Raw genomic sequence first — 14,985 nt, forward strand, 5'->3', positions numbered from 1 at the left:
ATCGTCGATGCCGTCGAACAGCCACGACGACACGTTGGCCGTGACGAACATGTTGTCGTTACTCTGAACGTTCTGGATAAAACGACTCACCGTATAGAACCAGCCGAACTTGTCGAAGGGCAGCTGGACGACCGATATCTGCGAGCTGATGTCGAGCACGCAGTCGTCGATGGCGTCGAACAGCCATGACGACACGTTGGCCGTGACGAACATGTTGTCGTTACTCTGAACGTTCTGGATAAAACGACTCACCGTATAGAACCAGCCGAACTTGTCGAAGGGCAGCTGGACGACCGGTATCTGCGAGCTGATGTCGAGCACGCGGTCGTCGATGCCGTCGAACAGCCACGACGACACGTTCGCCGTGAGGAATATGTTGTCGTGAAAGGCGCGCATGAACAGCTCCGCACCCATCCGAATTACGCTGTTCTGGTGGCGGACCATGTGCGCTACCGTCTGTGAAAGGACAATGTTTATAGTGGGGATTAAAGCTTACTATCTACTAAAAATATAGGTAAAGTGGCAATGTCATTACAAGTTTAATTTATTATCCGATGGAATTCGGATACAACATAATATTGTGCACTTGTCGCTAAGCTCGCCGGATTAACAGGTGACAAAGCGTTAATCTACATACATATATAGCGATTACGCTCATTCGCTCTTTGATTATATTTATCTGATCATTTCATCTAGCGTGCGCTTGTAGGGGATTAAAAGTGATATGTTGTTAAAGTCGTAAGCTGTACTTACCACGACGATAGGGTTGATGCTGGTGACCAGGTCGGACAGGCTGCCGTTGGACATGTCCGGTTGGAAGTGCCACGTACGCTTGTTGAAGTATGATATTGTGTTGTTGTCGTGCCACGTTATGTTCTCCTGTTGGCAATGTTAATGTATTATAGTATACCAAGACTTAGTCGACTGACTATTCTGAATATTCGTAAAACTTATTACCACAAGCTCTAATTTGTGGTTTGTATGTTCTGAGATTTAACCCATAGGTATATGTATTCCTAGAACTAGTTTAATTTTGCTCTGAACTCTTGATGTAAAATCAATGGATGGAGATCGCAATAACCGAGCTAATATAAAAACATGTTTTTAAACAGATTTGGCGAAACTGAATATCAGTAATGATGCGATATTAATAAAACCTTGCCACAGTTTCGTACGGTCTGTATTATGCGGCATATTAACTCTATTTGACCTCGTATATAATTTGTAACTAAATGAACTCTTTACAGAATTAATTGTAGTTAACGTCATATTTAAATACATTACATATTAGTATTACATTTGAGTTTCCAAAACGTCCCGCTTGGTGTGCTGTTCAATATCCCATACAAAATAGACCTAGCGCAAACGCGAACGCTCGTCACGCTATCGTATGAAATTTTCACTAGGATTTCTACTCGTATTTTCGAAAAGTTTACGGCTATTTTAACGGAGTTTAACCGCTGACTACCGCGAGTCCAGTACCGGCGGGAAATTGGTGTCACATTTTAAAATGTGTTAGCAAAATAGGTACTTTACTCTACATAGTGTGTTTGGCATATCTGTAAGTAGGTACTAAATAGAAGTACTCAATATTTATTATAAATAGTTTACAAACAAGCACAATAACAAAATAGCAAACAAGTAAACAAGATTCGTGGGCAGATCCATTTAACGAAATGATTAGCAAAGTCTGTCTCGTAATATGGTCTGCGAAGCCGTTTCGTGCGGTTTTCAAAATTTGCTTTCTGACATCAAATTATTAAACTAGCATAATGTTATATTTTAAAATTGCTACAATAGCTGCTTTAAGTTTTAGTCCTTGCCTAAGAAAACTCATAGATTAAATATGTAGATCCATATAACGTACATATACATAAATATATATTTAACTACTCAAACCAACACCAATTTATCGCGATCCCGAATGGCGGGCTTTATGCCTTAACCGAAAATTTAATGATACAAATCGACCCGCGCTTGACATGATATCATCATGAGTCAGTCGATGTGCGAAACTGGTACAAGTTTAGAGTTCAAACAATTACATTATCTCCGTGACTGTTTACCGAGGGCCGAGGGTGATACTAAAGTTCATTCCTACTACCGGCAGTGATTTTATATTATTGGTTCCAGGAAATCACTAGTAAATAATGTATTGAATGTTAGAGTTACGTTACGTCTTCGTATATAAGTATGTCTAAAACTGGAGAAAAAATACAACTTTAATAATACATACTTATTACGTAAATGTGACTTCAATAAAACTAATGCTTCTGGATTCCGTTTTGAAATAGACCAGATGTAGCACAAAACCTCCCAGAAGAGGGCGAGGCCATTCCCAGCAGTCGGGCAGTGATCGAATGAAGGTACTAGACTAGGTTTCTATTTTTAGTTTAATTAGTCATTAGCTTTAGTTATTATTAAAGTATTTCCTGTACACGGTATAAATAGTATAGTGTTAAGGGAAGCGTGCGCGGGGCCGAAGCCGAAGCTAATACGTAGAGACCGTAGAGTCACTTTCGAAAACTTTACGACATATTTTAAGAGGTACACTGAGCGGATGCTGCCCTTGCCAGAGACTGCACCCGCCTGGTATAAGGGCTAACACGAGTAAATGGAATCTAAAAGTAGTAGGTACAATCACCTGCGCTCACGGTGTTCCACCCTTAGGGCGATAAACCATAAATCATTTATTTTTCGTGATAAACTTAGTGTACATACAGAAGTAACATGAAAGGCTTTTAATACAAACATAATTACAAATTGTTTACCACGAAATGGGCTCGCCTCAGCATAATGCTGACCCGAGAGTCGGCGCTGGTCTTCGGGCGAGTCCATTTTGGTGGGCCACGATCGCACTGTACGATACTCGTTTGAACGCCTTGCAGGTAGCAGGTAGTAAGGATTGAGGCAATTTTTTCTTAACTGAAACACCGCGAGCGCAGGCGATTGTACTTGTAGATTCCATTTACTGGGTAAATCTGGTGGATTCGAAACTGTGTTAATGATTAATATAATCAAAACGGGTTTAAATAACGGACGCCTGTCTAATAAAACGCCAGCTGTTTTAGTTTTTTTTATTTTAAGTTACGAAATCGTTTTGCTCTTGAATCCATTAATTAATTATTGATAAAAAGTTGAAGTACTGATAACAAAAGATTTAGACAAAGGATGTGATACTAGTTATGTAAGTGACAGGTATATTACTGTCTGTACCTATATCTTTTTTAATCCTTAGCTTGGGACTTATCATAACAATTTATCAACGGGCCATAGGTATCGTAAGTAAGCGTTTTTTTCCATTTCTTTTGTAGGTAATCATTTATATTTGTATAATGCTCTAATGGAGCCAATTTGTAGTTGTTATTGTCATAAGCATTATAAATAGAAAATGCCGTAAACGGAGATGTATTTGCGTGTTCAATCAGGATGACTATCAACTTTTAGGCTCTAGTAGCGCCCTGACGAGAAAAAACCGGGCAAGTGCGAGTCGGACTCGCGCACGAAGGGTTCCGTACCATAATGCAAAAAAACAAAAACAAAAAAAAGCAAAAAGAAAACGGTCACCCATCCAAGTACTGACCACTCCCGACGTTGCTTAACTTTGGTCAAAAATCACGTTTGTTGTATGGGGGCCCCATTTAAATCTTTATTTTATTCTGTTTTTAGTATTTGTTGTTATAGCGGCAACAGAAATACATCATCTGTGAAAATTTCAACTGTCTAGCTATCACGGTTCGTGAGATACAGCCTGGTGACAGACGGACGGACGGACGGACGGACAGCGAAGTCTTAGTAATAGGGTCCCGTTGTGACCAAATGTTTCTTAGATTAGGTAAAACAGGTAATCTACCTAAATAACCGTAAAAATTAGTTTACCGTTTATGGTTACGCTCTGAATGACTGCAATGAACTATAAATTAACAAAACGAGTTTGTTATGTATTGCTCACATTTCGTATGTACATCGAATCGATTGTGGCGTTAGTGTTACACATTTAACGAAATGTTACACTTCTGTTTTACCGATAGGTATGCCTTTCGTATTCGTAAGTGGGTAACCGAAGTTTAATGTCAACTATGACTAAGCGTCGGTTGCACCAAAGCGTCTGTCACCGTAAAAGCGTTCGCTAAATACTTATAATTGTATGGGAAGGTTCATAGATATCGGCTGCGTGACGTTGATCACGATCAGTTTATTAAATATTATTATTATCTTTTATATTTGTACCTGTGGTCTGACAATAAAAATTTCATTTCATTTTTAACTGTGGTTGGTGTAACTGGCCCTAAGTCGTTGTTATAGCGTACATACATATTTAGACACTTAGATCATTATCAAAAATATAATATGTATACAGTTTCCATGCAAAACATACACACACAACACACAACAGTACCTACACAGTACATCAATGTTATAGACCTTGTCTGTACCCAGCTTATTTTTCTAAAGTTCACAATTACCTTTGTATGGTATTCTCTGTAGACATACGGTCCCATTTGCGAGACACGTATGGAGACGTTGTGGCCCGCCAGGATCTCGTCGACATTGGTGATGTTCAACATGAAACACTCCAGGTACATGGGGATCGGGACTTCGCGCCAAATGCCGAACGACGTCGAAGTGTTAGAAAGGACCATCATCTGGAACAAAATGTATCTTTCAGAACGTATTGCCGAGTTACTAAAACTCATAGACTAGGAATCCTCTAGACCGAGTTTAGAGCAATTATTTCATGCAACCGATGATGCCAAAACTGCGGGGGTGCGCGGGACGAGGTGAGCGAAGTCCCGTGCCGTTTGGTCCGTTCAAATACATAGACGTCACACAAAGACACTTTCGACTCGAACATGGAATAAAATTACCGTATGCGTGGCAGAGGGGGAGCGCGGCTATGCTCAGTCTGGAGGATGTTTTGTCTGTGCTAAAACTTTTGGGTTACCAGTACCGAGCTACCTACCAATACCACTACCACCTACAGAGATGAATTTAACGATCCCCATCAACTGGCCAGCAACTTACATAATGATATTCATATAAAATTTGTCATGTTTTGAAACTGACAGACATACCCATCTTGAAATACTTACACCTACCCGTTTTTTCTTAGTTTGCAGACAACTAACTAAACTATATGCTAGAGTTCCGTTTAAGGGACAAAAGTTAATTAAGTAAGAATCAATACTGTTATTACTCGGAACAAATGCCGAGTACATTTGTTACAAAGAAGCGGGCGTGTCAGTGAAAATTAGGAAACGAACTTGTGCGAAAACGAGTTTTCGGTTGTGGTTTGTACCACAACCGAAAACTCGTTTTCGTAGCTGTAGCATTTACAAAAAGGGCATCGAACTTTTAATGAAGATATGGTACAAACAAAGTTCACACATTTCCTATTTATATGGTAACGGTTAAAATCGGCCAGCCCTTCTAATATCGGCCGCCCCTATTTCCCCCTACTTCCACCACAATTAACATAAAAAATTAAGGATTGTCCTTCCTCCAATTGTCCAGCGCTTCTTTATGGAATTCTTTAAAGTATTTTACGATATAGGTATGGGTGGCAAGATCCTCCTAAGTACCTACCTAATTTCAATTTTCCAGATTTTCAGGAATTGGTAGAATGCAGCGTTTTACCGAAAAACTCTATAGGTGCGAACATTGCCTCAGTTCAGTTTTGAACAGCTAATATTCCGTCTAGTCTTCTCTTTTACGAGACGTTGACAGCGATTCAAGACAGTAGGGTCAGTAGGAACCTAACCACGGAGATCACTGACCTTCTGAAGTTGCGCGAAGAACAAGGCCGGCCAGTAGACGACGGCGACAGCTCCGAGCACCACGAAGCCGGAGCCGAAGCCCATAAGCAGCCCACTCTTCATGCCTGATGATACCATGCTGGAGGATTTGCTACCTGATGATAAAGAAGACATGTTTTCATACCCACTATCTCTGTATCTTTGGGTTTTTAAATAAAAGTCAACAAAATCTACCCTCAAATGGCTCCTTAAGCTAGTTGAGGGTAGATGACATTACACGATCAAATAATGTAGGTTAAAGTCAGCACGTTCAGTTACAAATCCTGGCGTTTTTGTAATTGGTCGGTTAACCAATAAATGTTATAACTACCAGAAAATGTACCAGTTGTTTGTTTTACTGTACTTTTATTTATATACCTAAAGATACAGACTATAGATCCATCTCTCAAGAACGACAAGCAATGTGACCAATGTTCAATACTCGTATAGGTAGAGGTAGCATATCAGACGCGAATCGCGCTGATAACCATATAATATGAGACTGACATATTTCATTTTACACTTACAACCATTTTCATTATATCACTGACCATTCCTTAATTAGGTATATTGTGCGCATGTAAGTACCTATATTAAATATGCAAAAAAATGGTTCTAAAGATAAACATGCTGGCACACTACCTACTTGAGCGTCGGCGTCTAGTCAGCGCCATGGAAAATGGCGCCGCTGCGCAATTGCAGCGTCGTCTGCGTCAAGCAGCAACCATAGAGTTGTCTTGACGCCGACGCTCGGGAGACGCTAGTGTAGGGTGGCCCTTAGTGTAAAATGGTTGATGATGAAACTGAGCTCTTTATGTAATTGAATGAACTATGAAGCCTGATAGAATAAAAAATCTTAGGGTACCGTGTAGGTAGGGTAAAGCGTATATTCATTTTACAGAATGGTTTTCGTTATTTATATCTACAACAATTACATCCCATTTCAGGGCAACATATGTATTATCACTGGTAATGTTTAAATGATCAGTTCACAATGTTCATATGTATCATATACAGTGAAACTGTTTCTCCGGTTACTGTTATACTGTACAGGGTGATGTTGTGACAACAAGCTGCCGTGTTTATAAACTATTAGCCCATTACATAGTTCAGTAGCAGTGTGTACATTTTTTGTATAAGAATATTTGAAGACAATGCAAGACGTGTGCTTTAAATAGTGTCATTCACAATGACATGCAAATTTGTCAAAACTAAACTTTCGTGTATGAACCAATCTACACATAAAGCACCCCAGAATTACCGTAGTATGGAACTTCTCTACTAATTACCAGCACACGTGTGACAGTAAGGCGCTCCACGGGTTAAAGTTAAAAATCTTAATCCAAGACCTCATTCTAAACTTTAAAAATACTTATGTATAAAACTTGACTTAGATTTTGGAAGATTTATTCCTTTATAGTTCTATTTTTATCAAATATATTTAACTCTAGACATTAACCAAAGCAAACATTATAATCTAGTTATTTTATCTCACTAAAAGCTTATCATTTTATTTACTACATGTTATAGCATAGCTATAAAATGTAGGCTAAGGCCAAAAATATTTTGATGACGGAGTGTTTTGATAAACTTTATTGGTACATTTATCAGTAATGTTATTAGTAAATTATATTCTCCTTCTGATAACCATGAATGCTTTTAATAGTTTGAAACATCAGTATGTATTTTAAACTCATTATACATGATATAATCCAAGTTTTATTTCATAAGCAATTATTGTAGTAACTGAAGACAATGCTCATGAGATAAATAATTGGTGGAATTCAAACTTTTTTTTTATAATTTTTTTAGCGCTAGAGTTCTCAGCTCCATTAAGAGTAGAAAAATATAGAATTGTTATTTACATATAACTTTTCATGTTGCTGACAATTTATGTTGGTTATGTTCTTATTAAAAAATAGGGTAGTGCATTAATTCAACTGCAACCTTTGTTTTATTTTCTGTATCCATGAACATTTCATACAAAAAAGTTTAAGAGTTAATGAGCTCTTTGTATAAACAAACGATAGCGCTAGTAATTAATCATCATGAAAAGTAAATAAAAACTAGTATATTGTTTAGTGAGGTTCACGTTCTATGTTATGTATTCCAGTTACATACTAACCCCGTATTTTTTTTCTATGTTCTAAAAATAACGTTATCCAATTTACGTACCTTGTTGTGATTCTTGAACGAGGTTTACTAAGAAATATCACTGCATGATTTCACGGCCCACATAAACTCAACATAATTTCATACGCGATTTATTTGAAGTATATTGTCGGTAAATCAATACGAAGTACTCAGGCCGTTATTAATTGAAATATATAACTAACAAAAACAATAAAAATAACAAGGTATGACACACACGTCCACCCACAAATGCATTAAATGCTGATTGAAAACATGAAACGAATTATTAGTGAAGTGATGATAGTATGTATAGTGTCATGTCATATGTCAAACGCCACCGAGCTGTCAAATGTGACAGTCGTTGTGTTGCCATGCTGTTTATTTATTTTCTACCAAATCTACTAAACGCATCCGTTTGTATAGTTTGTCAAAGAACTGTCTCATTTCAATCATAGACAGAAAGAATCATACTATCTTTGTCGTACACATTAGTATTAACTAGCACCCAAAAGATAAGGATGAGTATAGTTTTCCTGGTTCTTACTGACTGACAAATTGGCTTGACCAACTTATATTAAAGGCTATTGATTCTATTTATCCAAAGCCTCCTCCACACTCGCGTTCGCGGCTTCGCCCGCGATTCACGCGCATAGTCTGGAGGGGGCTCAAGATGTGTCAAAAGAACTCTTTTATTAAGGGGTTGTACAAACCTCACCGATATCCAGATTTTGATCCATAAGTACCAGAGTATTATATTCTTTGATAAGTACTCCTAAAGTAAAGGGTTTATAAATTATAAGTTATAAATGTTATAATATTTACATTTTCGACAGACACGTTGTGCAGAGGGTCAAAAAAAAATTATATCCCGCGCAGCGACGACGAAGGCGAAAAATATGTAGGCGCGAAGAGTTAACTTCCTATAGAAAATTATAATTTCGCGCTTTATTTCTACTGACGGATGTAAAGCCTCCTCCACACTCGTGCGCGAATCGCGGCTTCGCCCGCGATTCACGCGCATAGTCTGGAGGGGGCTTAATGCGGACAGCATAAGGCCTCACACCCACGAGCGCTTTTACAACGCGCGTTAAAAAAGCGCTCTGTCCGCACCCTAAATTCGATTTAACGACAAAGACTAAGTCGAAAATCCAACAACGCTTGACAAAAAGTGCCGCCGCCGTCATGTGAATAAATACAAATGTATCCATTTGTGTCATTAAAACTCTTTTTTACGCGCGTTGTAAAAGCGCCCTTGCGAATGAGGTCTAAGTCCGTCATAAAATTGATAGCGCGATTCACGTTTTTTACTACACGAAACAGCGCCATCTAGCTTGTAATTTGGTAACTAAACAGATTTGGTAGAGAATAAGTTGGTTTTTGCTATGAATGCGTGCTGAATTAGAATCCCCAGCAAGCGAAAGATGCTATAATGTTATCGAGAACGTCATAAATGTCACAATCAGCATAGGGTCCCAACATCGTATATGCTAAATCATTATTATTCTTATATAGGTACGACGGCAAGCTACGGGTTCACCCCTTTAAATGTTGGTTTCATAATTTTAGGCAAGATTGACGAAAATAAAAGATAAAATATATTGCCTACATTCTTTATTGAATAAATTACAAAAATGCTGTAATTATTTATTTCCCTCGAATCATTAAGGCAGTACATAATATGCATAAATCATCCTTCATAGGTACAATGCGCTAATACAAAAATGAATAAAACCAGCGCCAACGTGTTTTAGACAATATCTACTGGAAAAGCGTACTTTGGAATGGTTCTAACATTTAGAAGCAAACTTTGTGAATAAAAATCACAGATCAACAGATAAACGCATCAAACAATATTCAATTTTTTGGACTTCCGGTAGATATGGAAGATAAACATTATAAATACATTTAGTTTTCTTATGTAGGAATACGATACGAACGGCGGAAACACACATATAGGTCTCGTTAAACCATGTTGGGACAAGATTACGGACATTACGGGTACATTTCTTGGATCTAAATCGCAACATCCGAATTTCGAAATAATCCAGTTCCTGTCACTCGATTTCACAAGACCGACTAAGGTGGACATTTCAAGAAAACGGATTTCGAAATGCTGATGTTGGGGTACCCCTTAGGTGGTATTGGCATGAATGTTATGCCCACGGCGCTCTTGTATTTACGGAAATATGGCTGCATCACTACATTTGCGATATTAAGAATAGAGATGCAACACAAATATTTACGCTAATACGGGCAAGTGTCGAGGCAGAATTCACACCATTTGGCAGAATCCCAACACGTTCGCATTTAATAAATCCTAATACTAGTTGATCTAGTGTATAGCGATGAGGCCAGATTCGAGAAGCTTCTGTATTTTAGCGGCGATCTCTGGGTTCTTGAGATGGTCTTGTAGAGCATGAGGATCCTGCTGCATCTGCTCGAGGATGCAGCGCATCGCGGGGTCGCGCAGGATCGCTTGCACCTCGGGGTCGCCCATCGCACGTTTACGGACCTGTCAACAACATGTTCTTCATCATCATTTCATCATTTTGCCTTGTACATCTTTACGGATGATTTAAGCAGCATCTATGAATTATACTAGCGACAGCGTCGCTCGTGGCTATAAAACCAGATCCTTGAATGGGACAATTGCCCACATTTATGACAAACAAAAGTTTTTTCTCAAAAATGGACGGCAAAGTCGACTTTGCCGTCTAAAAAATAGTTCGCGAAGCGCGTAGTTTATGGTCACTCAAAAATTAAAAAGTTAAAAACATTGCAGTCTCGCTTTTGGGACTGCAATGTTGCATACAAATTCCATTATTTGTCGAGTTCCAAACTTTTTAAAATTTGAAATGGCCATATTAAATATCATGATTAAACAGCCAAACAGATGATTAGTACCGCGACTATTTAGTTGTCTCAAATAGGTTGGCGTATTTTCGGCAGAAAAATACACTTCTATTTTTTTATTAAAAAAATAAAAAGGCGGCAAGGGCTTTTTTCTGTGAATATATATACGTAAGAACGTTGGTTTTGTAAAATATTTCAATGATATTTATATTTCTTGCACCATTTTTGAGAAAAGCACTATATATGACTCGGCTGGAAGGCTACTTGCTGGCTTCGGATTCAATTAAACGGACTCCCAAGGTCGTCCGTTTAAAACGAATCCTCAGCCTGCAAGTAGCTACTTCCGAGCCTCGACAATAATGTACTATTATTCCCGCAATTTATTTTTTATTTGGCCCTCTATAATTTTTATGGCTCACTTATTTTAGAGTTAGATCAAGAAAAGTCTGCCTATTGAAGTGTGAAGCCTATTGCAACGTTTCCGTCGAAGCCACGATCCTCAGCAGGGAGGGAACGACGAACGGCGACGACCAACGTAAGGAGGAGGAAGTACGTAGTATAGTTACTGTAATATGCCACTAAGCCCCTATTGATAAGTCCGTTAAAAAAAAGGTAATGATTTACCTCTTCAGGATTGGAGTTGAGCTGTGTGGAGCATGCTCGGTATCCTTCGAGCGCCTCCGCGTTGCTGGGGTCCAGCTCCAGCGCCTTTTGGTAAGCGGTTAGCGCCTTTGACGGCTGTTGCATGCCCTGAATAGAAACATAGTGTTAATAACAAACAGTAACAGTGTGAATGTGGTGAAAACATTATGGCCCAGTAATTTCGTGTTGTCCTCTCATTCTCACTGAGCGTAAGCGTGAGCGAGATGGAAATGCGTGCCCGGGAGCGCAGATATAAGTTTGTTAAATTTTAATTATTTGTAAGTTTAAATCATAAAAAGAAATCTATATATTCCCTCAAACATGATATTGACGATTTTTAGAAGCAATTCTCATATATTTAGCTTTCGTGCATAATTTGTTTCAAATTTTTAAGTGCATTTTAAACCTCTGTTAGTGATATTTTTCTATCGATCAAAGTCAAAAACTCTGAATTCAAATCAGTTAAGTCCCTTGAGAAAGGCCTCTAGATTGTCAATTTAATTTATGGCAGCCGTATCGTGATCCAAAAAAGCACTATGACTTTTTGAAAACTCTGTTTTCTGGACCTACTGCACCTTAAATAATAGGCTGAGTTACAACATATTTAAGAATTATAAGAAGTTTTAAATATTTCTGAGCAGTAACTCCACATTTACTATTTTTCTCACCTGTAGGATTTTTCCCTTCCTAATCCAGCCCTTGATGAACTTAGGGTCCAGTTTACAGCAGGTGTCGCAGTCCCGAAGGCCCAGGTCGAACGCCGCCAGCTTGGTGTAGCAGGCGGCTCGGTTCGAGTACAGTTTGGGATCATCTGGGTTGCGTTTTATGGCCTCCGTGTAGTGCTTGACTGCATTGCTGTAGTCACCTGCAGAAATATAAAATAATCAATGGATGTACAATAAAATAAAACAGGAGCAGAACCCTTGGAGTCATGTGACTGTACATTATATCCCATATTTAATAGCATAACTTCCGTGACACTGCAATATATTAAATCGCGTCACTCACGTTATAGGTCAGTGTTGGTCAGCCAATGAAGCACTATGTAATTACTAAATTTCGACTTTAAAAATTTGGGAGACCCTGAGCAAGTTTCAGGTAAAAGAATTCGAGTGACCCATTTTACTATATTCTAATTAGTTGTTCTGACTAAATGGATGAAGATAAAGTGCACTCTTGAGATTTAAGGAACTACTTAATACGTACTGACAATTAAACTAACCTTTCTTAAAGTAATCATTGCCCAATTCTTTCTCTTGTTCAGCCTTGACAGGATCGACATAGGCTTTCCGCTCCTCCTCCACAATTTTCTTCTCAACCTCGCTCAGAAGAGTCTTGATCTCTGGTGTTCGGTGTTCAGACATGGACTTCTCATAGTAGGTTTTTGCTAACTTCCATTGCTCCATTTTTTTATATGCATTACCTAAAATCATATTACAAATATATTTCAAATAATTCCTTTCATTATTAATTGTCAAAAATAACATAATCCTTTACTTTCAATTACTGTAACAAGTATGTGTTATTACAGTACTTTATTATAGCCCTATTGTTATCTGCCTCTAAATTTAATAATATGATTCCAGTGGTTAAAATAAAAGCAATTTATCTTGTGGTCTGGCACATATTAATTACACTAAAGGAGGTAGGTAGCAACCTGAAAACATTGCTAGGTTTCGAGTAGGAGCTGGGGTGGTTGGAGAAGCAGTAGTAAGTACATTTAAAAAAACTTACCAATTCTGGTAAAGGCTTTAGCTATTAACTTAAAATCAGCTCTATTCTCCCTTCCAATCTCTATGGCGGTCTCACACTCCTTGATGCACTTTTCATATTCCTTTTTCTCAAAATAAACTGCAGCCATATTTGTGTAAAATGTTATATCTGAAGAATCATGTTCAATAGCTTTCCTATAGTGCTGAATAGCAGCATCAAAGTCTTTCTTTTTATAACATTCATTGCCAAGATCTTTTTCTTGTAATGCCAGTCTTCTGTTTTCTGGTAAATCATCGTATTTGGGTTTAGGCGGTTCTTGCTTTTCTGGTGGTGGCGTTGGCTTTTTCTCTGGTGCTGGAGGGTCTACATCCATGGGCCATTCACTACCTTTGAGGTTGATACCAAGGTAATGACCAAGGGTTTTTGGGAAACGTTTATCTTTGTTTTTAGTTATGTTGCGAGTGTCAAAGGGATTTGATGCAATGGACTGAAATAAATGAAGGCACATAATGAGGTGTGCATAAATGAATCAAAATATACCGTTTCTAATTATTGCTAATATTATACCAGAAATAATATGGAGACGGGGCTTAACAAATTTGTCCCTACAACTAGGACTTTATAATAGCATTCTAATTTTTTTCATATCATTCCCAATACTTTAAAAGACAGACACCAATTGGAGTGAACCAAAAAACAAGGTTTGTATTGTAATCAGTAGCACATAGGTTATCTACACAGGTCAATTATTCCAAAATAAATAAGTACCTACAGGGACAGTGAACTTATTAAGCAGGTTGATCTAAACTAACATGATTTTCACTCATATGATACTCATTTAAGATTACATCCCATATTAATTTTAAAATTATTAAGTAGGTATTAAAAATTCAATTTACAAATACAGTTACAATGTAAGATACATAGAGTACATTTAGGCAGAAAAGACTCGTGGGATGTATCGAGCCCCATACATTCTACAACTCAGCACAGACTCTAATACCTCATAATTAATATATCTGATGTGAAGTTTAAACAAAATGTAGTTACTAGATAGTACTCACCATTACTAATTTCATGTATTCTGGATCCTTCATCCACTCCCTACATTCTGGATCATTCTCCAGCCTCTGCATGAACTCCTTAAGCATGCCAGCCTGTCCCCGCACCTCGTCCAGCCCTGACACCAACTGCTGATTCCCAGGCGCGTGTTTCAGTCCCAATTCGTAAGCTGCGATTGCTTCATCGAATCTGCCTAGGAAAGCAAGTGCTGAACCTTTTCTGGAATACCCTTTGCCCCAAGTGGGGTTAAGAGACACAGTCTTTTCAGCGTCCTCGAGAGCCTCATCATATTTTCCTGCCTTAGCGTGAGCGGCTGACCGGTTGCTGTACAGAACGTGGTTATTCGGGTCTAAAGCGATAGCGTCCGTGTAACACTTTATCGCGACGTCGTAATTGCCGGCAGACAACGCCTCGTTACCTTTTTCCTTTAACTGGTTAACCTAAAACCATTATCACAAGTTAATTGTAAGTAACTCATTCATAATGAAAGTTTAGTTGATAATCATTATAACCTAACTCACCTGTTCCATAATTGCTGATGCGTGTGATTAGTTTATTAGTTAAATCTACTATAATTGTACAGTAAGAGTTTTCAATGAAATAATATCGATATCACCAGTATTTCTCTTTGTTCGTCAACCACAAAATAGAGCCTAGCGTAGCGCAAGATACCAAACCGAATATGAATGAAATGACAATTCAAAATAATTCGAGAAAATTCTGGCAAAATGCGAATACTTCGTTTCTTTACACGGTTGCACACTTTTGTTAACATAATTTTTGTAGC

At 38.2% G+C, this 14,985-nt stretch overlaps 2 protein-coding genes across 3 annotated transcripts in view; both read right to left on the reverse strand.

The window, feature by feature from the left end:
• Positions 1-8,211, reverse strand: part of LOC134665842 (protein croquemort-like) — a 407,398-nt gene extending 399,187 nt beyond the window's left edge. For both annotated transcript variants that reach the window (XR_010098424.1, XM_063522873.1), the window contains exons 1-5: positions 7,971-8,211; positions 5,778-5,911; positions 4,467-4,646; positions 754-879; positions 253-456 (exon numbers count right to left, since the gene is read on the reverse strand). Coding sequence is in view for 1 of the 2 variants with exons in the window: in XM_063522873.1 (XP_063378943.1) it covers positions 253-456; positions 754-879; positions 4,467-4,646; positions 5,778-5,894 (627 nt within the window). In the remaining variant the exon portion in view is untranslated. The remainder of the gene's footprint in view (positions 1-252; positions 457-753; positions 880-4,466; positions 4,647-5,777; positions 5,912-7,970) is intronic.
• Positions 8,212-9,524: 1,313 nt separating this feature from the next.
• LOC134665094 (stress-induced-phosphoprotein 1) lies at positions 9,525-14,894 on the reverse strand. Its single transcript, XM_063521920.1, has 7 exons — positions 14,720-14,894; positions 14,201-14,638; positions 13,158-13,623; positions 12,646-12,846; positions 12,092-12,288; positions 11,406-11,531; positions 9,525-10,440 (listed from the first exon to the last, which is right to left on the reverse strand). Exons 1-7 carry the CDS (start codon positions 14,726-14,728, stop codon positions 10,261-10,263), a joined length of 1,617 nt encoding a protein of 538 aa, XP_063377990.1. The 5' UTR covers positions 14,729-14,894; the 3' UTR covers positions 9,525-10,260.
• Positions 14,895-14,985: the final 91 nt, after the last annotated feature.

This window comes from Cydia fagiglandana, chromosome 1 (genome assembly GCF_963556715.1).
Source record: "Cydia fagiglandana chromosome 1, ilCydFagi1.1, whole genome shotgun sequence".
Classification (NCBI taxonomy): Eukaryota; Metazoa; Arthropoda; class Insecta; order Lepidoptera; family Tortricidae; genus Cydia; species Cydia fagiglandana.

What these genes read in the sequence shown, in the direction of transcription:
- LOC134665094 (XM_063521920.1), bottom strand. An exon ending in GGAAGGGAAAAATCCTACAG is followed by an intron (nt 11,532 to 12,091) that starts GTGAGAAAAATA and finishes GTTTCTATTCAG; the next exon opens with GGCATGCAACAGCCGTCAAA. An exon ending in TCAACTCCAATCCTGAAGAG is followed by an intron (nt 10,441 to 11,405) that starts GTAAATCATTAC and finishes TGTTGTTGACAG; the next exon opens with GTCCGTAAACGTGCGATGGG.